At 36.0% G+C, this 24769-nt stretch overlaps 1 protein-coding gene across 2 annotated transcripts in view; it reads left to right on the top strand.

Annotated features, from left to right (window-relative positions):
* Positions 1 to 24769, top strand: part of LOC136030479 (coiled-coil domain-containing protein 186-like) — a 97849-nt gene that overhangs the window by 9931 nt on the left and 63149 nt on the right. For both annotated transcript variants that reach the window (XM_065709495.1, XM_065709496.1), the window contains exons 2-4: positions 15046 to 15264; positions 17564 to 17735; positions 20721 to 20933. In XM_065709495.1, coding sequence (XP_065565567.1) covers positions 15095 to 15264; positions 17564 to 17735; positions 20721 to 20933 — 555 coding nt within the window. In that variant the 5' untranslated portion in view covers positions 15046 to 15094. The remainder of the gene's footprint in view (positions 1 to 15045; positions 15265 to 17563; positions 17736 to 20720; positions 20934 to 24769) is intronic.

Consider the following 24769-nt stretch of genomic DNA (forward strand, 5'->3'; position numbering starts at 1 on the left):
AAGAAATTATTACCCATATGAGGGGCTCACCTCCTTCTAATACCTCGCTCTTTACGCTAAAGTATTTTCGGTGATTTCAACTACTTATTCTACGGCTTTTGTGATTCAGGGGGTCATTCTTAATGAATTGGGATAAAATTTAAGCTTTAGTGTAAAGAGCGAGGTACTGACGATGGGGCGAATCCCCTCATATATGTAATAAAAACATGAGAATACAAAAGTTCTTTACGTAAGCTAATTTATAAGTTACGTAAATCTTTTACCAATAAAAAGATTCGTAAAAAATTAAAAGTTCTAGTTGCCTTTTTAATTAACCGAAAAATCGGGGGGCAACTAGGCTTCGTCCCCCGCTCTTTTTTTCTCAAAATCATTCGATCAAAATTATGAGAAAGCCATTGAGCCAAAAAAAAAAAAAATATGCAAATTTCGTTTTGATCATTCCTCTGCGGAGAGCCAAAATCAAAACATGCATTGATTCAAAAACGTTCAGAAATTAAATAAAAAAAACAAGTTTTTTCAACTGAAAGTAAGGAGTGACATCAAAACTTAAAACGCACAGAAATTACTTCGTATATGAAAGAGGCTGCTTCCTCATCAACGCCCCGCTCTTTACGCTAAAGTTTTTTTTTACTGTTTTAGAAAGAAGAATTGAGAGAAAGAGTCAAACTTTAGCGTAAAGAGCGGGGCGTTGATGAGGAAGCAGCCTCTTTCATATACGAAGTAATTTCTGTGCGTTTTAAGTTTTGATGTCACTCCTTACTTTCAGTTGAAAAAACTTGTTTTTTTTATTTAATTATCACATAAAAATCATAGTTATGAAGCTGCTCAAGGTAAAATTATATGCCAAGATTGGCTCAAACAAATTATTGCTAATATCGGACATTATTTAACAGAATTCGAACTTCAGCGTAAAGAGCAAGGTATTGAGGTGGTGGCAAACTTCCTCATATACATAATATGAAGGGATTCGCCCCCTCGTAAATACCTCGCTCTTTACGCTAACCTTCGAATTTTGTTCCAATTCTTTAAGAATGACCCCTGAATCTCAAAGGCCTTTTAATTAGAATAAATAGCTCTTTTGTAATTGCTAAAAAAAAAACTTTCGCGTTGAGAGTGAGGCATTGACGAGGGGACGCACTCCCTCATTTACGTATTAATTTCTGCTTGGTTTTAAGTTTTAATTTTTTTCCTTAATTTCTTTTGAAAAAACTTGTTTTTTTATTTGATTTCTGATTGTTAAATAAATAATGCCGGGAAATCCATTCTTCCCCAATAAAATATCCCCCATAGCCCTCTCCCCCTACCTTTCCCCTCACCAGAAATAATTCCCCTTTAAAACTTCTGTATACCTTCCAATAACCAATACCAGGCTATATGTAAATAATAGACAAAGTTCATAACTTGCTGCCCTTCCCCTGGGACTGTGGGGGATTAAGTCGTCCTCGAAGATATATTTATTAGATATTTCAACTATGCCGAACAAAATGGTCATTTCAAAATTTTGATCCGGTGACTTTGGGAAAAAATGAGCGTGAGAGGGGGCCTAAGCCTCCAATTTTTTGCACTTGAAAAAGGTTCTAGAACTTTTAACTTCCGTTTGAACGAGCCCTCTTGAGAAATTTTAGGACCACTGGGTCCATATAATCATCCCTGGGGAAAAAAGCAAAAAAATAAACACGCATCCGTGATCTTTCTTCTGGCAAAAAGTACAAAATTCCACATTTATGTAGAGAAGAGCGTGAAACCTCTGCTGTAAGGTTCTCTGATATGCTGAATATGATGGTGTAATTTTCATTAAGATTCTTTGCCTTTTAGAAGGTGTTTCCCTCTTTTTTCGGAAATAAGGCAAATTTTTTCAGGCTCGTGACTTTTGATGGGTAGGACGAAACTTGATGAAACTTATATATTTAAAATCAGCATAAAATCCAATTCTTTTGATATCTCTATTGGCATCGAAATTCTGTTTTTTATAGTTTCGTTTTCTATTGAGCCAAGTCGCTCCTTACTTACAGTTCGTTAACATGAAATGTTTGATTTAAAGATCTAACCACTTACTTGGATTTTTCTTGCATCATTGTTGCTACGCAAAAGCTGTTTAGCCATTCAAGCTAGAAACATAATATATTGTAGATGATTTTTTGCAACCTTGTACAGTAATGTAGGTAATAACCCCTTACCCCCCCCCCAAAAAAAAAAACACACAAAAGTTGAATTCGAAGGATGTCAGGTGAGGACCTTCTTTCCAAATAACACTTTTTTGAAGGAGCCATTTATAGGGGCGGAAAGCCCGAACTACCAATTGTAGTAATCGGTGTGAGCGGAGGGAGATAACTTTCGCAAGACAAAGAGCCGGCAAAATTGATTTTGGTTTATTCAAAATCGAGTTTTTTAGTGTATGGTGTGTTTCAGATAAACTAGTTAAGCTAGATGCAGGAATAATTTTACTTCCTGATGGTTTCATACAATAATTAAATAAAAAAAACAAGTTTTTTAAACTGCAAGTAAGGAACGACATTAGAACTTAGAGCGAACAGAAATTATTCCGTATATAAAAGGGATTGACCCCCTCCCTAACGCCTGGCTCTTTACGCTAAAGTTTGACTCTTTCTCTAAATTCTACTTTTTAAAACAATATAAAACTTCAATTTCCGTCAAAATGAGCCCTCTTGCGACATTCTAGGACAACTGGGTCGATACGATCACCCCTGGGAAAAAAAGAAAACAAAACAAATAAACACGCATCCGTGATTTGTCTTCTGGTAAAAAATATAAAATTTCACATTTTTGTTCATAGAAGCTTGAAACTTTTACACTAGGTTTCTCTGATACGCTGAATTTGAGGGTGTGTATTAATATTCTATGATTTTTAGGGGATGCTTCCCCTTATTTTCTAAAATAAGACAAATCTGATGGTTTGATTTTCATTAAGATTGTGTGACTTTAAAGGGTTGTTTCCCCCTATTTTTAAAATTTTCTCAAGCTCGCAACTTTTCATGGGTAAGACTAAACTTGATGAAACTTACATATTTAAAATCAGCATTAAAATGCGATTCTTTTGATGTAACTATTTGTATCAAAACTAAATGAATAAAAGTATTATATTCTACTTTAAAGTTGAGATAGAACTTACTGATGTCTCAGGTTTTCCCATCCCTTATTTGTTCTTGTTTTTTTTCTGCCTATTGTGAAAATTCAAATGCTAAACTGCTATCTGACTTGTAACCAACCAAATTCCAATGTTCAGCTGGTACCGATTAGACATGTGAAAAAGCTAAATTCCCTTTAAATCTCGTCGTAATGTAGAAGGAAGTCAACAGTCTTTAGATATTCTGGAACAACCCTCAAGGAGCAATTAAGCCAATGAGAAAGGAGGAAATCTTGTTACGTATTTCAATGCTATAGGAAATAGAATTCGCTTTCAACCTAGGAGAATCGCGTTAAGTTTTAATGCTGCTCCTTACTTTCAGTAGAAAAAACTTTTCATATTTATTTTTTCATTGTTTTTTCAAATAATGCTAGAAAATCCTGCGCCCCTTTCATTGAAATTCTCTTCCCCCATGAGAAGTTTTTCCATGGAAATATCCTCCCACATAACCCCCCTCAACTCTCCCCCCAAACCAAAAAAATTCCCCTGAAAACGTCTGTACACTTCCCAGTAACCATTATTATATGTAAACACGGGTCAAAGTTTGTGACTTTCAGACCCTCCCACGGGGACTGCGGGGGAGTAAGTCGTCCCTAAAGACATAGGTATTAGGTTGTTCGACTATGGTGAATAAAATGGCTATCTCAGAATTTGATCCGGTGACTTTTGGGGAAAAATGAGCGTGGGAGGGGGCCTAGGTGCCTTCCATTTTTTGTCACTTAAAAAGGACACTAGAACTTTTAATTTCCGTTAGAATGAGCCCTCTCGCGATACTCTAGGACCACTCAGTCGATACGATCACCCCTGGGGAAAAAACAACAAAAAAAAACAAATAAACACGCATCCGTGATAGTCCACATTTTTGTAGATAGGAGCTTAAAATTTCCACAATAAGGTTCTCTGATACGCTGAATCTGATGGTGTGATTTTCGTTAAGATTGCATGACTTTTAGAGAGTGTTTCCCCCTATTTTCTAAAATGAGGCAAATTTTCTCAGGCTCGTAACTTTTGATGGGTATAACTGATCGTGATGAAACTTATATATTTAAAATCAGTATTAAAATGCGATTCTTTTGATGTAACTATTGGTATCAAAATTCCATTTTTTAGAGTTTCGGTCGCTATTGAGCCGGGTCGCTCCTTACTACAGTTCGTTACCACGAACTGTTTGATAACATAAGTTCGTTTTGGGTTTCAAGGTAGATTGTTTGATTTTATTTTTGCTCGTTTTTGGTTTAATGGAGTTCAATTACTTTTCTTTGAAAAACTTATTTTGTCGAAAAAGTTTTTTTTAATTTATATCTGTCTGTTATATTGATATAGTGTATTCTGGGACAAAAATAGTTTAAGTCTTTTTGGTTTTTCTTTAAGAATATATAGTTTGGCTCTTAAATTGTGTGCTGGAGAAAATTTTTCAACAACTTTTAACAGAATATACTCTTTAAAAATTTGGACACAAATAGTAGTGTTTAATTTAGTTCCATGTCTTGTCTAGTTGACCTGAAATCAAAAACTTGATACCATTCACAAAAAAATCTATCAATGCTCTTTATCAGTTTGGATACATTTACACTCTTTTGATTTGGTTAAATTTTAAGAGCAGTAGTAATAATAGAAGTAGCCCTGAAAATTTGAATATGATACCGTCAGTCGTTTTTGGGATACCGCTGAGATGCCTTATCGGCAATTAGCATTAATACAGTGCATTTTGATTTAATCTTAAGGCAACATTTAGTTTTTAAATATAATGGGCAAATTGTATAACTTTGGGGGGTTGACCTGCGCAAAAGCCCTAGAGATACAGTTACAGCACCGTTCAGCTTTGCTGAGCAAAATAGTTATCTTAAATTTTGATTGAAAGGGTTTTGAAAATTATGAGCTAAAGAGGAGGTCTGATTGCCCTTCAATCAATTTTGATTTTTAAAAGGGTACTTGAACTTTGAATTTCCAACCAAATTAGCTCCTTCAAAATATCATTGACATTACTTGTTATGATAGAGCAGCGCCGCCTGTGATATTGTTTATTTGTCCTTTTCAATACTTGATGTGCCTGTAGTTCTTTTGTTTAATTGAAACTCCCCCTAAACATGTCAACTTAATGCCCTTAAGTGTCAGTAGTCACAGTTACCATAGAAGTAGTAACAAAAGTATGCACACACTGTCTTCTGGCTAGTTCAAAATCTGTCTCAACTTCCCTATAAGGTCTAACTTAATAATGTAAGCTGTTGTTTTGATATTGCTTTGTCACCATATTGACAATCTACATGCTCATAGTCGTTTTAATTACCTTCAGCATCCGCCTAAATATTCCTTGAAAGTTTTACCTTAATACTCTTAGTTATTGTAGTAGCAACAGTTGTTGTATCACTAGTAGCATTTGTAGCAACATGCACATAGCACCTTTAATACACGATGACATTTTCTACTTAACACCATCAACCGGTCCTGAAGCATTGCTGATACGTCCTCTTGAGAACCTATGTGGGCATAGTGTGTCTTGATTTGTTTCAATATAGTTACAATATTGCCCAAAATTTTCGCCTTAATACCCCTAGATTTATTAGTAGTTATAGTAGTTAGCAGTGGTTATAATAGTAGAAGTAGGAGTAGAGTTAATAGTAGTAGTCTTAGCTTTACTAGCAGTAGTAGTAGTAGCAATAATAATAGTAGTAACAGTAGTAGTAGTTGTAAGAGTAGAAGCAGTAGTATTTTGATGGAAATATTGGCTTTTGGTTTGTTTTGTAAGTTTTAATTTCACACACGAAACTGTTCCTATAATGTCGCTAATATACCCTTTTGACAACCTTCATACCCTTAGGCATAGTTGTAATATTAGTCACAGCTGTAGGCTAGTATAATTACTGAACTTAATACAAATAGCCATTGCTATAATTTTGTCAATTTCCTCTTTTGATAACCTATATATCCATATACTTCTTGAAATTTTCATCTTAATGCTGTTAACCGTACAAGTAGTTGCGATAAAAGTAGTAATTGGAGCAATAGCAAAAGTAGAATTAGTGAATGTCGCAATAGTAGTAGTATTAAGACTAGTGCGCTCGTATTGCCTTTTGGTCTATTGATCATCCTCCTTTAGTATTCTCTGAGAATTCCAACTTAATGCGCAAACCCATTCTTAAGAAATGCTATTTTGACAATCTACATACACATAGCGTTTTTCTTAGTTCAAACTTGCCGTCAATATTCTCTCAAATTTTACCTTAATAGACTTAGCCTTCATAATACTTTTATCACAGTAGTTTCGGTGATAGTAAAAGTAGTTACAGCGTTAGCAGTAGTAGCAGCAGTATTATTAGTAGTAGTGGCGTGTGCATATTGCCTTTTGATCAGTTGAACATTGCTTTCATGACACGTTTAACCGTTCCAAAACTATTGTTGACGTGTGGTTTTGACACCCTTTTGACGCCCCTTTCACCTTAATACTCAAAGCTCTATAGGTTGTTGCAATTGAAATAGTAGTTGGATTAGTTTAGTAGCAGTAGTAGCATGAGGAAAAGTAGCAGTGGTATTAGTGTTAGTAATGAGAAGCATGTATTGCCTTTTTGTCAATTGATCTTCCCCTGTAAGTATTCTCCCAAATATTCAACTTAATGCCCAAGTAAATTTTAGAGATACGCCCTTTTGACAATCTACATGCGTATAGTGTGTTTTGATTTAGTTCTGTCAAATTTTCACCTTTACACATGTAGCCTTAATTGTACTAGTATCATAGTAGTAGTAGTAGTAGTAGTAGTAGTAGTAGTAGTAGTAGTAGTAGTAGTAGTAGTAGTAGTAGTAGTAGTAGTAGTAGTAGTAGTAGTAGTAGTAGTAGGAGTAGTAGTAGTAGTAGTAGTAGTAGTAGTAGTAGTAGTAGTAGTAGTAGTAGTAGTAGTAGTAGTAGTAGTAGTAGTAGTAGTAGTAGTAGTAGTAGTAGTAGTAGTAGTAGTAGTAGTAGTAGTAGTAGTAGTAGTAGTAGTAGTAGTAGTAGTAGTAGAAACAATAGCAGCAGTAATAGTGTATAATTATTAGTAGTAACAGTAGTTGCAACAGTATTAATGCCAGTAGTAACAGGTACGTTTTGCCTTTTGGTCAACTGAACATCCCACTCATGATGCCCCTTCTCTTGGTATGACAAGCCGTTCCACAAATATTGCCTATATGCCCGTATCAGCATTCTGTAGACACATAGCATGTTTTGATTTAGTTCAAATATCTCCTCAACATTTTCTCAGATATTGTTTGTCAATGTCCTCAGCCTTAGTAGTACTCGATAAAAAGTAGTTGTATTAGTAGTAGCGTGCAAATGATGTTTTTTGGTCAACTGATCATCTCCCTTATCATTTGCTAAAAATTTGAAATTGATATACTCAGTCATTGCTGATGGGCACCTTTTTGACAACCCACATACACATGACATGTTATGATATAGTTAAAAACTCTCCTCAACATTCCTTGAAAGACCTATCTTAATGCCTATCGTATTTTGGGAAACTAGAAGTCAAACATGCACAACTCTTCTGAATAACATATTCTATATGTAAACAATGAACAAATTGCATAACTTGCAGCCCTTGCCCTGAGGCCTCGGGTGGGGGGGGTTGACATCCCCGAACACATAATTACTGAGCCTTTCAACAATGCTGAAAAAGATTGAGGTCTCAAAACTTTGTCTGGATGTTTGTCATGGTAAGTGATGGGCTAGAGGGGGGGGGGGGAATTTCTCTCAAATCACTTTGAATCGTAGAAAAGGCATTATAACTTCCAATTTAAAATCAAATGAGATCCATCTGAAATTAATACAACCACACATTTGACACGAATTTTGTATGCCCCCAGGGCATAACTTAAAGCCCTTGCTCCAGGGCTTTGTGGGGTTGCTCCTACCTTGGAGGCATTGCTATATGATATTCGGAATGTTTTAAAACAAAATTTCAATCATATACATTTGGTGAAAATAGAGGTAGTTGCGGGGAGGGGGGGGGCTAGTTGACCTTCATCTCTATTGACTCTTAAAAGGGATCTAAAAATTCCAATTACAACCAAGTGAGCCACCTCTAAAGTTTATGCTACCATCCATTCCATAAGAACCTTAAATGCCTCAGGGGCATAACTTGCAACCCTTGCCTTTAGGCTCTGGTGGTTTGTATCAACCTCAAAAGCCTTGTTACATAATTTTTGGACTATTTTGAATATAAGGCCTGTCTCAAAATATCTATTGGATGCATCTTGGGAAAACACGGCTTGCTTGTATGTGTGTTTGGAGGGGGGTAGCTGCACTCTGATCACTTTGCCTCTTAAAAAGGGCACTAGAACCTCTGATTGCTAATCTATTGTGTCTCTTCCAAAGCGTATACGACCACCCTTTCTACAATAACCTTATATGCCCCCAGGGAATAACTTACATTCCATGCTCTGAGAGCTGTAGGGGGGGGGGATTTGTTATCCTCACAGACATAATTTCCTGACCTTCAACTACGATGAACAAACTTATTATCTCCTATTTTCGATTAGAGGTGTTAAGGGAAATGATGAGCGGGGGGAGGGGCTGGTTACTCTCAAATCACTTTGACACTTAAAAAGGGCAGTGTAACCTCCGGTTTCTAATCAAATGAGCCCCATCTGAACTTTATACAACAGTCAATTCCATAATAACTTTACATGCCCTCATGGTATAACTCACAACCCTATCCCCTGGGCCATGGGGGGTTGTGTCAATCCTAAAGGCATTATTATATGCTCGTTGGACTTTTTCGAGCAAAATTTAAATCAGATGCGTTTGGTGAAAAGAGGGATTGTTTGGTAGGGAAGAGGGACTAAATACCCTCCATCACTTTCGACGCTTACAGAGGAGTTAGAACTTCCAATTTACAACCAAATGAGCCTCTTCTAAAGTTAAACAACCATCCCTTCCGTAAAATCTTACGTGCCCTGCAGCACAACTTATAACCCTCGCCACCAGGCTCTTGTGCTTTGTATCAACCCCAAAAGACTTGTTATATGATTTTTAGACTATTTTGAATGAAACGACTGTCTCAATATTTTTAATTCGATGTATGACGAGAAAACACAACGTTTTAAGGGTGACAACGTTTGACTCTTAAAAAAGGTACTAGAAATTCAGATTAGCAATCTAATGATTCCCCTCCGAAGTAAGTACGACTACCCTTTCTATAAGAACAGCATATGCGGCCTGGTCATAACTTACAACCATTGCCCTGAGAGCTGTGGGGGCGGGATTCTCTTCCCAAAAAACTTGATTTCTGGACTCTTTGACTACAATGAACAAATTGGCAATCTCAAAATTTTGACGGGAAATCTTCGGGGAAATGATGAGTGTAGGGGAAGGAGGGTTGGATGCTTTTGACTCTTAAAAAGTGCACTATAACTCTTAACTTCAAATCAAATGAGCCCATCTGAAGTTTATACAACCACCAATTTCATAAAAACCTTGTATGTTCCCAAGGCATGACTTACAATCTTATCCCCAGGGCACTGGAGGGCTGTGTCAACCGTAGAGGCATTGTTATATGTTCTTTGGACTATTTTGAGCAAAATCTCTATCTCACAATTTTAATCCGATTTGTTTGGTGAAGAGGGTTAGTGGGGGGTGTTTTTCTACCCTCCGTCACTTTGACGCTTAGAAGGGAACTGGAAGTTCCAATTTTGTCCCTCCTCTAAAGTTTGTACAACTGTTCCTTTCATAAAAAACCTTAAATGCCCTGGGGCATAACTTACAACCCCTGTCCCAGGCCCTGGGGGTTTGTTTCAACGCTATAAGCCTTGTTATATGATATTTAGACTGTTTTGAATAAAATGGAAATTTAAAAATTTATATTAGACACATTTTGGAACAGTACGACGTGTGTGTGTGTGTTTGGTTTGGGGGGGGGTAGTTGCCCTCTGATTATTTTGACTCTTCAAAAGCGCACTGGTGCTTCTGATTACAATTCCAATGAGCCTCCCGCGAAGTTTATGTGACCATGCTTCTTATAAAAAAAAAACCTTATGTGCCCTCAGGGCATAACTTACAACCCTTGTTCTGTGGGCTGTGGGGGGTTGTCATCCTCAAAGACATAATTTCTAGGCTTTTCAAATACGTTGAACAAAATGGCTATATCGAAATTTTGATCGGGAGTGTTGAGAGAAATGATGGGCATGAAGGGGGGGGGGTTTCCTCTCCTATTACTTTTGACTATCAAAAGGGGTGCTAGCCCTCTCAATTTTTAATCAAATGAGTCCTTTTTGAAGTTTCTACAACAACACTTTCTATGAAAACCTCATATACCCCCAGGGGTATATGATCAAAGACAGTGATTGTCATGCTCAAAGACAGAATTTACGAACCTTTTAACTACGTTGAGCAAAATGGCTATCTAAGAATTTTGATTGAATGTGTTTGGGGAAAGGGTGGGCGTGGGAGGAGGGCTGGTTGCTCTCTAGTCACCTTTGACTATTAAAAAGGGCATTAGCCGTTTCAATTTCCAATCGAATGAATCCTTTTTGAAGTTTCTATGACAACGCTTTCAATAAAAACCTTATATGTCCCCAGGGCATAACTTACAACCCTTGCCTTGAAGGCTAGGGGAGATTTGTCACATCCTCAAAGACATAATTTCCGGACCTTTAGACTACTTTGAACAAAATGGCTATCTCTTATTTTTGATTAGCTGCCCTATAATCAATTTCGATTATTAAAAAAGACACTAGTCGTTTCAATTTCCAATAGAATGAGCCCTTTTTGAAGTTTCTGCGACAACTTTCGATGCGAAGTGCCCTGGTCTAAGACAAAAAAAAAAAAAAAATACAATTGTGCTAACATCGTTCTTTACTTAGGCAGTAAAGAATCAATTTCGACTATTAAAAAAGACACTAGCTGTTTCAATTTCCAATAGAATGAGCCCTTTTTGAAGTTTCTGCGACAACTCTTTCGATACGAAGTGCCCTGGTCTAAGACAAAAACAAAAAATAATACAATTGTGCTAACATCGTTCTTTACTTAGGCAGTAAAGAATCAATTTCGACTATTAAAAAAGACACTAGCTGTTTCAATTTCCAATAGAATGAGCCCTTTTTGAAGTTTCTGCGACAACTCCTTCGATACGAAGTGCCCTGGTCTAAGACAAAAACAAAAAATAATACAATTGTGCTAACGTAGTTCTTTACTTAGGCAGTAAAGAATCAATTTCGACTATTAAAAAAGACACTAGCTGTTTCAATTTCCAATAGAATGAGCCCTTTTTGAAGTTTCTACTACAACTGCTTCGATACGAAGTGCCCTGGTCTAAGACAAAAAAAAATAATACATTGTGCTAACATCGTTCTTTACTTAGGCACTGCCTATGATAATTTTATTTTATTAATATATACTGTAGCACAGTGGCTAAAGGACTCTCCTCCCGAGAAGCAAGATTAAGTTCCACTGTATTAATGAACTCATTGCCCATTATATTTGTTTCATTTGGTTACTTTTATTATGGTAGTTATTTCGTTTAGTTATTTTTATTTCTGTTTATTTCATTTTTGTTGCATCACCGTCAGCTCAATGACACATATGCTTAACCTCTTCAAAAACTTCCTTATCAGATTCATCAGATTCAGTAATGATGCCAAAAAAGAAATTATTGTCTTTCATTAAGGCCATAGAAGTCACCATTTTGGCTGAATGATGCTGTTGGTTTAACAACGAGAACTGCGTCTGAGGTAGCATCTCTGTCAATACCATAAAGCGGTTTTACATTCAACATGAAAATTTTGGGCCCTTAAGAAACGAAAAAAATATAAAAATAATTTAGAATCCATAAAAAAGTGAATTTACAATTTTTTTTTTTAGTAATTTTTCTCAAACATCATGGATGGCCATTGTGGTCTTCTGATTTAAAATTGTTCTTTTCTTTGTCTTTGAGTTTTTTTTTTCAAACGTCATGAATAACCAGTGAGGTCTGAGAAGGTATAGTATGCCCGTGGTCACTTTTTGTTGGCTCAGTATCGCCTCAACTAACCCTAAAAGATGTAGTTTAATACCCTTAGCTTTCATGAGACCAAGTAGGTCAAATGGAACTTGTCTCAAGACAAAGAGTAAAGCCCTGAATTCAAGTTTAAAATTAGATATATGCATCACACACAGAAAAAAAGCTTGAAATGTTTCTTAGAAGTAACCAGTAAAGAACAAACTATGTTGTCATCACTTTTACTCAAGCTGCCTTCTAGAGTACCTAAATATTCCCTGAAAGCTTACCCTAATATTTTTAGCCTCGGCTGTAGCTGTAGTCTTAGCAGCAGTTATACTTGTAGTACTAGTAGTGTTACAATGAGCTAGACTTATGGTTAATTTAATATTACTACTACTACTACTAATAACTCACTGCAGCACCAAGCCGCCTGAGGCCAACACAGCTACGCACGCTCCTTCTCCAATCTAATCTATTCAGAGTCTCCCTCTTTACACCCTCCCAGGAAGTTCCCATTTCCTTTAAATCTTTAGTTTAATATTCCTTGCAATAGATCCTGAAAGTTTCAACTTGAAACTCTAATCTGTCCATGAGATAGTAATTATGTGCCTTTTTGACAATCGAACGTACAGTCTGTTTTGTTTTAATCCAACATCCCTCTCAATATTTCCTGAAAATTTCACCTTAATGCCCTTAGCCTTTGTTTCTGTCACAAAAGAAGTAGCAGTTGCATTAGTAGTGTGTAATTCAATCAATTGATCATCCCCTTCGTAAATCCCTGAAAGTTCCAACTTGATACACTAAGCCATTCCTGATATGCACCCTTATTACACACCTACTTGGACACGATATGCTTTGATTTTGTGTAACACTCCCCTCAAAATTCCCTGGAAGCTTTACTTGAATGCCTCAGGCCTTTTTGGACAGAGTGCAACACTAATTGATAATATTTTCGGTTGTTCTGCCGATTTGAAGCTTTGTTATGGCTATGTTGTGGCTTTTCCTGGTTCTTGGTCATCTTCCATTGGTGAGCGTTATGACGTGTCAGTTGTACAGACCAAACAAAAGGAAATAAAGGTAAGGTTAATGAAAAAAGAGAATCTTCAGAAGTTTGTGGAGGAGGTCAGTGTTATCGATTGGACCCCTGTGTTTTCTGAGGAAGAATCCCCTACGATAGCACTTGATAATCTAGTGTCTGTTATTCTACCCATTTATGATAGTGCGTGTATTATTAAGGTAATGAAACAGGAACCCCGTGAGCCATGGATAACGAGCGAAATACTGGAAGAAAAAAAGTTAGGATTGAGCTTTATCAAAGATATCTGGTGATAAAACTGATGGTTCGTATGAATTGTTTAAAAAAAAACAGTGCAATTTAGTGAACAAATTACGTCGCAAAGCTGTGGTTAAATATTATAATAGAAAGTTTTCAAATAGTAAAGAAATAGGAAAAAAACATGGAAACTGATAAATGAAGTGACCGGTGGGAATGCTGAAATTGGACATAGTGAAGTACAACTGGAAGGGTTCCTCCCTGATGATACGTCGGGAATTTCAAATAACTTCGGAAATTTGTTCTATAATATTGGTATTAAAGTGCGAAATAGTGTAAAAGATAGATGTAAACAGGTTCAAGAATACATTATATGTGATAATAGAGGTGAGAGTTTTGAATTAACCTTTGATCCGTGTACAGTGATGAACTGCTTAAAATAATAAAAACTCTGAAGTCAAATTATGTGGGAGTGGACGGCTTATCTCTTCGAGCGTTTAAGGCAATAATCCATTACATTCTACCATGTCTACTTTGTATTATAAACTTGCTTGAAAAGAGTATTTTTCCTGACCAACTAAAAGTTAAAGACGGCACAGAGATGAGAGATAAGACATTAGTTTTTTAAAATATCTGTCTTGAGTCCAGAGTGGACAAATTCTCATTTTTGAGTCCAAACTAGAAAAACTCAACACGAAGACAAAAAAAAACACAGTAACAGCAAAGAAACTATCCAATACATGAAAAAGAAGATACCATCCTCGTCTGGGGTAAGAGGATGTCATAAAGAAAGATTTAAAGGAAATGGGAACTTCATGGGAGGGTGTAAAATGGGAGGCTTTGAATAGATTGGGATGGAGAAGAGGCGTGCATAGCGTGTTGGCCTCAGGCGGCTTGTTGCTGCGGTGAGTTGTTAGTAGTAGTAGAAGCATAAAGAATGCATTAATATTTTACAAAATTGAACAAGTCATTTGCTTAATAAATTAATTCAAGGTGTTCTTTAATAAAATTTGCCAAAAAAAGAGAGAAAGTCAGAACCTGTCAAAAATATCTAAACGCCACAAAACTAGTAAAATCTATAAAGAGATTAAAGTCTACCTAAGGTCTACTCGAAATGTCTACCTAACAAGTCTACCTAAGAGATTAAGGTCTCCTAAGGGACAAAAATGACGGAAGCAGTTCGAATGACAAAATGAAGGAAATTATTGGTTCGTTTTGTTAATTTTTTCAGTAATGTATGGTACAAGTTTTTCCATATCTGGAGATAAAACAACGCTTGGGAGATAAGAAAGGCCGAGAAAAAGCCTGGGATTGCTGGAACCTGGCTGGGGGAGTTTCTTTTGGGAAATCATTTCCAGGCAAGAGTTTGATAGTGCATATGGTGGCACAGCACAACTCCTACGTTTTAGGCTAGTTCGAAAATTATTAGCATGTCTGAAGTTATAAATATACGGATAAACTACTGGGATGGATTATTAGTCTCTTCAGTAATTTAGGGGACATATTAGGTCCCTTTAAAATTTTGTGTCTAGAGAGATAGATACAGATGGGAACAAAATAAGTGTTGACATTTTTTATCCCCTTCCAAAAAAGAATCCTTCTTTAAAAGATGGGCTTGCCTGTTGTGTTAAAGATACCATGATTTAAGGTACCTATTGTATTATATTTATTTTTTTCAGGTATCATTAATATGCCAACGTGATTGTCATATTTCATTCCTCCTTAAATATGGATGACCCTTCAATAGTGCATGAAAAAGATGATAATTCATCTCCAGCTGAGGATATTGATGGTAAAACAGAAATTCACCCTGTTTGTGAAGAACCTGAAACATCTTCAGCTTTGTTCTACAGAGCTTTACTTGATGAGTATGAAATAGCTAAAGATGAGTTACACAAGTAAGTAAGCTTTTCATACTATTTATGTTAGGATTACTGTGTATTTTAAAGTTTCAAGGACTAGAGGGAGGCACATCTCTTCCTGTGGAGTCTTTTGCCCTAATAAAGAGAGAGAGAGAGAGCACATGTTTTGAAAGTTATAATTTACTAATACATGGCTCGAAAACTGTTTGGCTTCCTAAGGGAGAAGTCTTTGCCCAGCGTTGGGGAGAATTGATGCCAGACTCACTCTTGTACCAGTGTAAATGCATCTAACCTTAGGGTTAAGATCGAGGTTTTAAATGGGATCTGGCCCTCATTCATTCTGTTCAAACTTGAATTATAGCAGGAAAAACTGAGAGGGAGAGAGGATAAAGAGAGAGGGAGCACATATTTTGAAAGTTATTATTTTAATAATGCTTGACTCGAAAACTGTTTGGTCTTTGCCCAGCGTTGGGGAGAATTGAAGTCAGACTCTTGTACCAGTGTAAATGCGTCTAACCTTAGGGTTAAGATCGAGGTTTTAAATGGGCTGTAGCCCTCATTCATTTGTTCAAACTTGAATTATAGCAGGAAATACTGAGAGAGAGAGAGAGAGAGAGGATAAAGAGAGAGAGAGAGCACATGTTTTGAAAGTTATATTTTAATAATACATGGCTAAAAAACTGTTTGGTTTCCTAAGGGAGAAGTCTTTGCCCAGCGCTGGGGAGAATTAAAGTTAGACTCTTGTACCAGTGTAAATGCATCTAACCTTAGGGTTAAGATCGAGGTTTTAAATGGGCTGTAGCCCTCATTCATTCTGTTCAAACTTGAATTATAACATGAAAGAAAGAGAGAGAGAGAGAGAGAGAGAGAGAGAGAGAGAGAGAGAGAGAGAGAGAGAGAGAGAGAGAGGAGAGAGAGAGAGAGAGAGAGAGAGAGAGAGAGAGAGAGAGAGAGAGAGAGAGAGAGAGAGAGAGAGAGAGAGAGAGAGAGAGAGAGAGGGAGAGAGAGAGAGAGAGAGAGAGAGAGAGAGAGATAAAGAGAAAGAGAGACCACATGTTTTGAAAGTTATATTTTACTAATACGTGGCTCGAAAACTGTTTGGTTTCCTAAGGGAAAAGTCTTTGCCCGGCGTTGGGGAGAATTGAAGCCAGACTCTTGTACCAGTGTAAATGCATCTAACCTTAGGGTTATGATCGAGGTTTTAAATGGGCTGTAGCCCTCATTCATTTAGTTCAAACTTGAATTATAGCATGAAAGACTGCTTTTATTGTTTTGTTATCTTCGTTTGGTCTAAATCTGTAATTTTTTGACGATATTAATATAAAAATAAAATATGAATAGAAAACTAGATGATAATAAAGAAAATGTTTGATTAAAATTAGGATCAATGCCATAACTTGTACAAATTACCATGACATAGCACGAAATAAGAGAAAAACGACGATTCTTATTAGCGCCACTCCACTTAACCTTAAAGTGGTTTTTTTTTATTTAAAATTTACTTTAAGGATAATTTACCTCAGGAACAGTTTTACAAATATCTTATTTGGCCAATTTTTTTTGCTATTATATTTCGGGTTAATTGAGATTATATGATTGCTTTAGATATTGCCACAAATTTTAGATATATTAAAGTTGATGTTTACCCTCTAGAAGAAAAAGAAAGTGATGATGTTTTTTTTTTTTAAATTCATCACAAAACGATCTTAAGATAATATAAAAAGAAAAGTAGATTAAAAGGAAAAATTCACAATCTTTTGAAAAAGAAATAATTCATTTTTTGGTTTTAAGTTCATTGTCATAAGATGTTTTACATTTAGCGGCGTCGTATTCTTGTTTTGAACGTTCGTTAAGTTAAAATGTACGAAATAGGCTACGGTCTATAACGTTTTGATTTGTGTTCTATTTATTTTGTGTCACATAAACGAAACATAATAAGCTAAATCTTTAGGCCTATATAAGCAAATTTGCAGTACTGACTTCACTAGAAACTAAACTTTAAAATAATCCTAATGTTATCAAGGCATCTGGTAACTGTGTGCAACCTTTAGGATGAGAAATACTCGATTGCCTTCAGGTATAAAAGTAAAAACTTATATTTTTTATGGGGATCAGAAACTTATTCAAACCTCAGGTCCAGTTGTGCCCCTACGGAGGTAATTCAGGTACCCATTGTATTATATCACGTCATTATTTTCAGATGATGGGCTGAGAGTTGTGAACGCTTACCAAATACATAAAGTGATATTGTTTAAAATAATATTCCAAGATTGAATCTTGTATAAATTTGAAATGAAAGTATGAATTTTTTAATACACAGTATTTTCTCTTATAGATTAAGAGAAGAAAATCGTCAGATAATTGAAGATAAGGACGCCATATTACAACGACATCAAAGCCAGATTGACGACAGAGATAGACAGATTGCAAGTCTTGTTAAGGAGAAATGTGACATTCAGAATTCGGAGATCCGAGTCAGGTCAGAGCTTAAACAACAAGTTGATGTTGTAAGTATCATATCTAAGCATATTAAAAAAAAATTGTTAATACACATTTTTTTATACGCTTACCTGGTTGAGATGAGCATATCTTTTCTTCTTGTTGGTCGTCGGAGTAACCCGCCTGTTCCTTCTTTTCCTGAAATATACAAATTGTATGAATTTTCAGTCTATATGAGAGGAATTGAAGGGAATACGTTCTCATTGGTTGGTTCTATTTATTTGACTCTCTTATTCATGTTGGCTCTTATAGGATTTTATCCTTAGAATGCCCGAAAAAGTACCTGTGTAGAGCTACTTCAAAGGAATATGTTCTCATTGGTTGGTATTATTTATTTGACTTTCCTATTCATGTTGGATCTCATGTTGTTATCCTTGGAACTCCTGAGCAAGTAACTGTGTAGAGTTTTGAAAAACATGAAGGCTTATTAATTGAGAAAAAAAGAGGAATTAAGTTTCAAAAGGGCTTTTGTAGAGGGAAAACAGAATATTGGCCCCCCTCCAGCCCTTTATGTTTTCTGGCTCATATGATACATTGTATATATTTATTTTTATTTATTTTAAACGAAAATGCAGTAGGACATATGTTTATTTATGCTTTCTAGGATAGATTATTTTATATTGAAATTTTGTTTAGTGGAAACAAGAAGGCGTATGTAAGTTCCAACATTTGATATATATTTCTTGACGCTACAAATCATAAGCAGAAATTTTTTGTTTAACATACTTTATGTGACAACCTCTTTTAATTTATTAGGATTTTCCCCTTGAATGAATGATTTTATTCAGTGATAAAACCCTTACAGAGTATTTTAGTATCTAGTCTACAGATCACAGTATAAAATATGGGAAGCAGGATTTTCCCCTTCAAATATTTTGTTACTGAAATGCAGATAGTATGTGATGGTATGTGAGTTTTGGAGGTCTAAGTCTCCGCAAGTGAGAACAGTTTTCTTTTTCTTTTTTTTTGCTGCCTGATAAAATACTGTTTAAACAAAAAAATATTGTTGCAAACGCATCAAAAATTTGTTTATATGCACTTTTTTGTTAATTTATTACTGGTCGGACAAACTTTTTTTTTGGGAGGGGGTGGTCAAACCTGTTGATTTTAATATTCTATATAGACTAAAATTCTAGTGAAAATCTACTCGCTGGATTTGCTAAGGGAAAGATGTTTGCTTTGTAACAAATGACCTATAATGCACTTCATTTTCGATCGTAAATTAAATTTTTATTTTATTCAAAAATAAAAAATAAAGCTTCAAATAGGTAAGTCTTTAAATCGGTAAGTCTGGTCAAAAGGACAAACTGGCTCAAAAGGAAACTTTGGGGCAATGGGGCTCTCAAAGGGACAAACAGATACCAAACGCTAGTTTTAAAAGTGACGTTACTGTTTTAGAGTACTATGAAATCTTAACAAGACAGTGAAAAATACTTAATATTTGTTTAAACTTAAACAGTTAATCATCAAATGGGATTGTCTGATACAAGAGAAACTAAAGTCCTTTTTAGACAAAGTTCAAGTTTCGTATTTTTCCTTACTTACCTTAAAAGGGAAGAAGTATCTGAGGTCTCTTTTTAGGAGGGTGGGGATGAAGGCTGGGTTGCTTGTCAAATTTAGAACAGAAAAAAAAGTTACGAAGAGTTATCTTTTTTTGATTACTGAAAAGAATTAATAAACATGGATTAGCAGTTCAATATATATGGAAATTCATCTCTGAAAGTCAAAGCAAATTTGGATTCGTTAACGTTATAGAAGAGAAAACAAATAAAACATATTTTGTTTTCAATAAAGCTCAACGACGTTCTGGTTTTTAGAAGGCCTACTGCTGTTTTTGGTAATTTCTGTTCGTTTTCAAAACGTAGTTCGCTTACGCCAGAAGTATTATTTTACTTTGATTTTTTCGGGTCAATGGTTTAGTATATATTTTACGTTTTTTGAAAAACTTCTTTTGTGGAAAAATTATTTTAAATTTATTTTTGTTTGTTTTTATTTGATGCTGTTTTTCTTTTTAAGAATCAAGATTTTGGCGCCTTCCAGTACTCCTTCACTTAATTATGCAAAACTACTTGGAATATGTCTTCCCTTTCATTTCTTTCGTCAGCTACTTTAAGTACGGGTAAATTGAATCAGGCCTGTCGCCTTTGTCCCTTGTAATTCCAGGCGCTGTAGACATCAAGGGCACATAGTAAATGTATAATATGTCAATAGTTTTTACTTAGTTTTATGGCTAGATTTCATACATTTCCTGAACTTACGTTTGAATATATGTTTAAACTAATCTCCACTAAAGTACTAAGTTCTAAATTTCTTTTCCTTCAGGTAATCAGGAGATATCATTTCCTGTAGAATATTATAGATACTGTAATGTGATTAGCGACTGTAATCATGGAAAATTATAATCTTGAAGCTGTTGCAGCTCAAAATTTCCTTAGCTATGACCAATACAGGTGGAAATTATATTTCAGGAAATTCCGCTGTTATTTATCATCTTGTTGGAAACTACGTAGGTAATGCTGGTTTAGTACTAAGCTATTACATTGAACTTTATGTGCAACAAAACAGGCGTCTTGAACCCGAATAAAATTACAAAATGGAACTGACAACCTTTTTTTTGTATATACTAATCTTGTTTGCCGCAAGAGGAACTGAGTTTATCTATTTTGATGCTAGTATTATAACAGAGGATGTTTCCGATTTGCTCTGTATCTATTCTACCCGCTCCTCTGGTTTTTACCCCAACAGAGGGATTAGTGGTTTGAAATCCCCACCCCCGAAATGTTCGTCCGAAAAAAAAACGTTATAAAATACATATTAACATTTTTTTTAGTTATTTTGCAACCCCTCCCCCTGAAAAAATACACACCCCCCTCCGAAAGACATTCTGGATGCGACCCTGTTTTTACCCTTCGTCTATTTTGTTGTATATATTTTAAATCTCACCCTTTGACCTTTGTTTGGTACATCTAAGCTAATTTTGGGATTCGTTTTAGTTGAAGCGACACCTGGCAGCAGCAACAAAAGAAAAAGAAGCAATTGTTGTCAAATATGCTCAGAGAGAACATGGAGCTCTAAAATTAGAGTTACAAATTGAGACTTTGGAGAAGCGTTTGGCTGACTCATCACGAGAACGAGATTCACTCCTTATGAAAATAAAAAATCTCAATGGAGATAAAAGCCTGACATGTCAACTGATTGATCAAAAGGTAAAAGAAGTATTTATTTTTGACAATTTTAATACCCAACAAAATGGTCTGGGGCAAGACAAGTGTCCTAGCCGAGTGGTTTGCGCGCTAGACCTGAAATCATTTGTCCGTGAAGACAGGGGTTTGAGTTCTGGTTTCGCTGGTTATTTGATTTGGAATGGGGATCAATGGGTGACTTTGTAAGCTTAGCCAAAATTGACCCAGCTCTAAATGGGTACCTGGAGGAATTTGGAAAAGGTAAACGGAAAGGGTATGGTAAAGCATAGGATGGGTGTTCCCCAACCTCCCATTGGACTTCCTGGCTGAAGGACCATGAAACAGAGCACAGCACCGCCAGTAGGGACTGTAAAGTACAATGCGGTATTCTTTAGCTTATCATAAAATCTTCGCTCAATTATGCTGTTTTTCATATTTTTTAGGACTTTTTTAGGGAACAAAGTTTGCAAGCTCAGTTGTGGTGAGATATTATTGTTTGAGCATTTTTTGAGCCACTGCTGAGCCACTAGCATTCTTTGAGTTTTGAGCATATTGATTTACTGGAATATCTCACTCTCTTTCAGAAATTGATACCCTTGATTGGCTCTTAAATATGAGTATATGCTCATATATGCTGTCAAATCGGTTTATAGAAGTACCTAACTGTAAGCATTACTTTTCAAATGACCCCTTAACCGTCTCTCTAAGATGATGCAGTGACCTGCTAGTGCTGGAGAAAAAAAAAATAAAATTAGATAGATTTTAGGGAGCTAAAGATTGATTGAAATTTTGTGGTGAGAACAAAATGGCTGTCTCAAAATTTTGAAATTTTAGTTCGGACGACTTTGAGGAAAAAAGGGAAGTGAGAAGGGGCTGGTTGCCCTTCAATCTTTTTGGTTGCTGAAAAAGGGTGCTAGAACTTTTAATTTCCGTTCGAATGAATCCTTTCCCGATATTCTAGGACCATGGGTTCGATGTGATCATCAATGGGAAAACAAAAACAAAAAATAAGCTCAAAGCCGAGATCTTTCTTCTGGAAAAAAAAAATGAAATTCTTATTTTTGCAGATGGGAGCTTGAAACTTCTGCCTCAGGGTTATCAGATACGCTGAATTTGATGGTATGATTTTCATTAAGATTCCTTGACCTCTAAAGGGTGTTTTCTCTTTTTCAAAAATCAGGCAAATTTTTTCAGGCTCTTAAATTTTGATTGGTAACACTAAACGTAATGAATCTTATATATTTTGAATCAGCATAATAATTGTTTGAGCCTTTTAGTGGAATATCTCACTCTCTTTCAGAAATTGATACCCTTGATTGGCTCTTAAATATGAGTATATGCTCATATATGCTGTCAAACGGTTTATAGAAGTGCCTAACTGTAAGTATTACTTTTCAAATGACCCCTTAACCGTCTCTCTAAGATGATGCAGTGACCTGCTAGTGCTGGAGAAAAAAAAAAATAAAATTAGATAGATTTTAGGGAGCTAAAGATTGATTTTCTTGGGTTCACAAAATGTAAAGATGTACCCCTCCGGTTTAGAGTTACCAGCCTTGAAAATTTTAATGAGGTACTTTCTATTTTGATCTGCCGCCATTTGGAACGGTTTCCAGTTTTTTTTTCAAATTCCTGAAAATTTATTTTTTTAATTACTAATCATTGCTAAGCGTAACCTGGAACAAAGTTACCATTCCTAAATCGCCCTTAAAACCCCCCTCTTCTACGTTAGGCAATTTCTTTCGAAATTCCCAGATATTTTGGACATGGGTTTGCTCTTTGCTAGGTTGCAGTTACTGCTGCAACCATGGTACAATCAGAAAAGTACCTCTTAAATCTAATGATTAATACCAGAAAGTTACAGAGAATTTTTTTCGCATTTAAACATTAAACAGATGTTGATAAATAGTTTAGAGCTAAGTGTTATTTTAAGACCGAGTACATCAGTGAACATAAAAAAGCTCAAAGTAATTTGTTGCGCCAGAGTATTTCTACATTTACTTTAAAGCCAGGAGTGGACAAATATTTGAAAAATTTCCCCGGTTTCGTCTTGGGGGTTTAGTCAGATTCACTTAAACATTTCCACTTGCAGTTTTGAATTAAGTTTTTAGCTTGGTTTTCTTTGTTCTAGGTGTATATGTGTTCGGAATTCGGTGTATGCTCGTTCTGTGAGCGTGATTATGTCCCAGTCAAACTCAAACAAACTGAGACCGGACTCCACAACTCCAAATTCAGCGAAGGTAGCAGCGCGTTATTTTACCGTGTCTTGCTAAAACTGATTGTTCCCTCGATAAGTCTGTTTCCTAATATGATTGCATACAAGGCAGTAATACAGCAATTTGCCTAGTACAAGTACCACTTAAGTATCACTTAATCGTCAAATGGTTGGATGCCTCTAATTGTATTGCCAATTTAATTTATTTTTGGCGGACTGTAGGAAGCCGACTGAATGGGCATGAATATACAGCCAGAGTTATAAGCTTGTGTCTAACGGACAAGACTGGGGAAAGTCGATAGCTTCCTTTTCCTTGGCTAACTAATAGACTTTCGTGAACCTTATGACCTTGATGTACAAAACAGAATCAACAAAGCCAAACCATCTTCTCACAGCTCTGCTGCCATTTGTGGAACTGGCAGGAGATCTGTGAGAAGATGGTTTGGCTTTTTTTGTTATAAAGTATATAAAGTATTTATATACTAATAGTATATAAAGTATGTTATAAAGTATATAAAAAGTATAAGGCAATTTTTTTGTTATAAAGCCGGCTTAGATATGTTCATTTTTATGCAGTTAGACTTGGTCATTGAAGGCGCTTCATGTCCATGATTTGGAAGTCTTTGACCACCGCTGAATGCGAAAAATACTAAGAACACGATACTCTGACAGAATTTCGAATGTTAATGCACGCCACCGCTGTTGTAACATCGAACCTACCATAACGATTGTGAAACAGAGAAGACTGTAATGGCTTTGCCAAGTTCTAAGAAGACCTAGTCTATTGGGTCAGTCCTGAGAAGACCAGACGTATTAATCGAATACATATCGCCTCTTTGCCTGATTGACGTAAGCGAACAAGTGGTCAACTGAAAAATTTGTGGCCAACTAGCAGAAATGATCTTTAACCCATTAACGGATTTCTCAAATTTAGCAGAACGTGAAAGAGCCGATGGAGCCGGTTTGTCAAAGAGCTGGCTCAAGATTGCGAAAGATGGGAGGTAACCTTGAAGCGTCCATGTCTGATCCCGTGACAAGCACAAGTAAATAAATGATCTACTGTAGAAAGCCATTTGACCTTATAAAACATTTGATCGCACTAACAAGTCTAAGATGAAGTGATCTGAAAAGCACATGGTACCGTTAGTGACAAATTTTCTGCGAGGGAATCGCCAAAAAGCCTACCCATTATTCACCCAAGGCAACTGCTCTGAATGACCAAACCTACCCTATGGCTGCCCCGCACGTGGACATGTTCAACCTTGTTGATATCGAAGTCATACGCTTTATAAACCTGTATGAGTGAAGAACCCGTGCATAACGTATCCCAATCCCACTCTCATCCATAGTTGTATTCAAGGATTTTCAGTCTGTGCGGTCGAGACAACAGAGAAAGCAATTGGACCTCTGCCTCCTCTCTCCCCCTCCCTAAAAATAAAAAATAGAAAAGTGGAATTGTTACACCTTGTTGAACTTAAAATCTTGCAAGCTTTTCAATTATTATGGTTGAAAAGCAAAATTGATTTCTCTGGGCCCTGCTATTTCTAACCTTCTCTTCATCCATCTCCTCTTCTCTTTATTGTCAAACATTGTTGAAATCAGAGTTACAGAAGATTTTTTTTTGTATGAATAAAGAACCCGTGTACAG

This window comes from Artemia franciscana, chromosome 8, assembly GCF_032884065.1.
Source record: "Artemia franciscana chromosome 8, ASM3288406v1, whole genome shotgun sequence".
NCBI classification, from domain to species: domain Eukaryota; kingdom Metazoa; phylum Arthropoda; class Branchiopoda; order Anostraca; family Artemiidae; genus Artemia; species Artemia franciscana.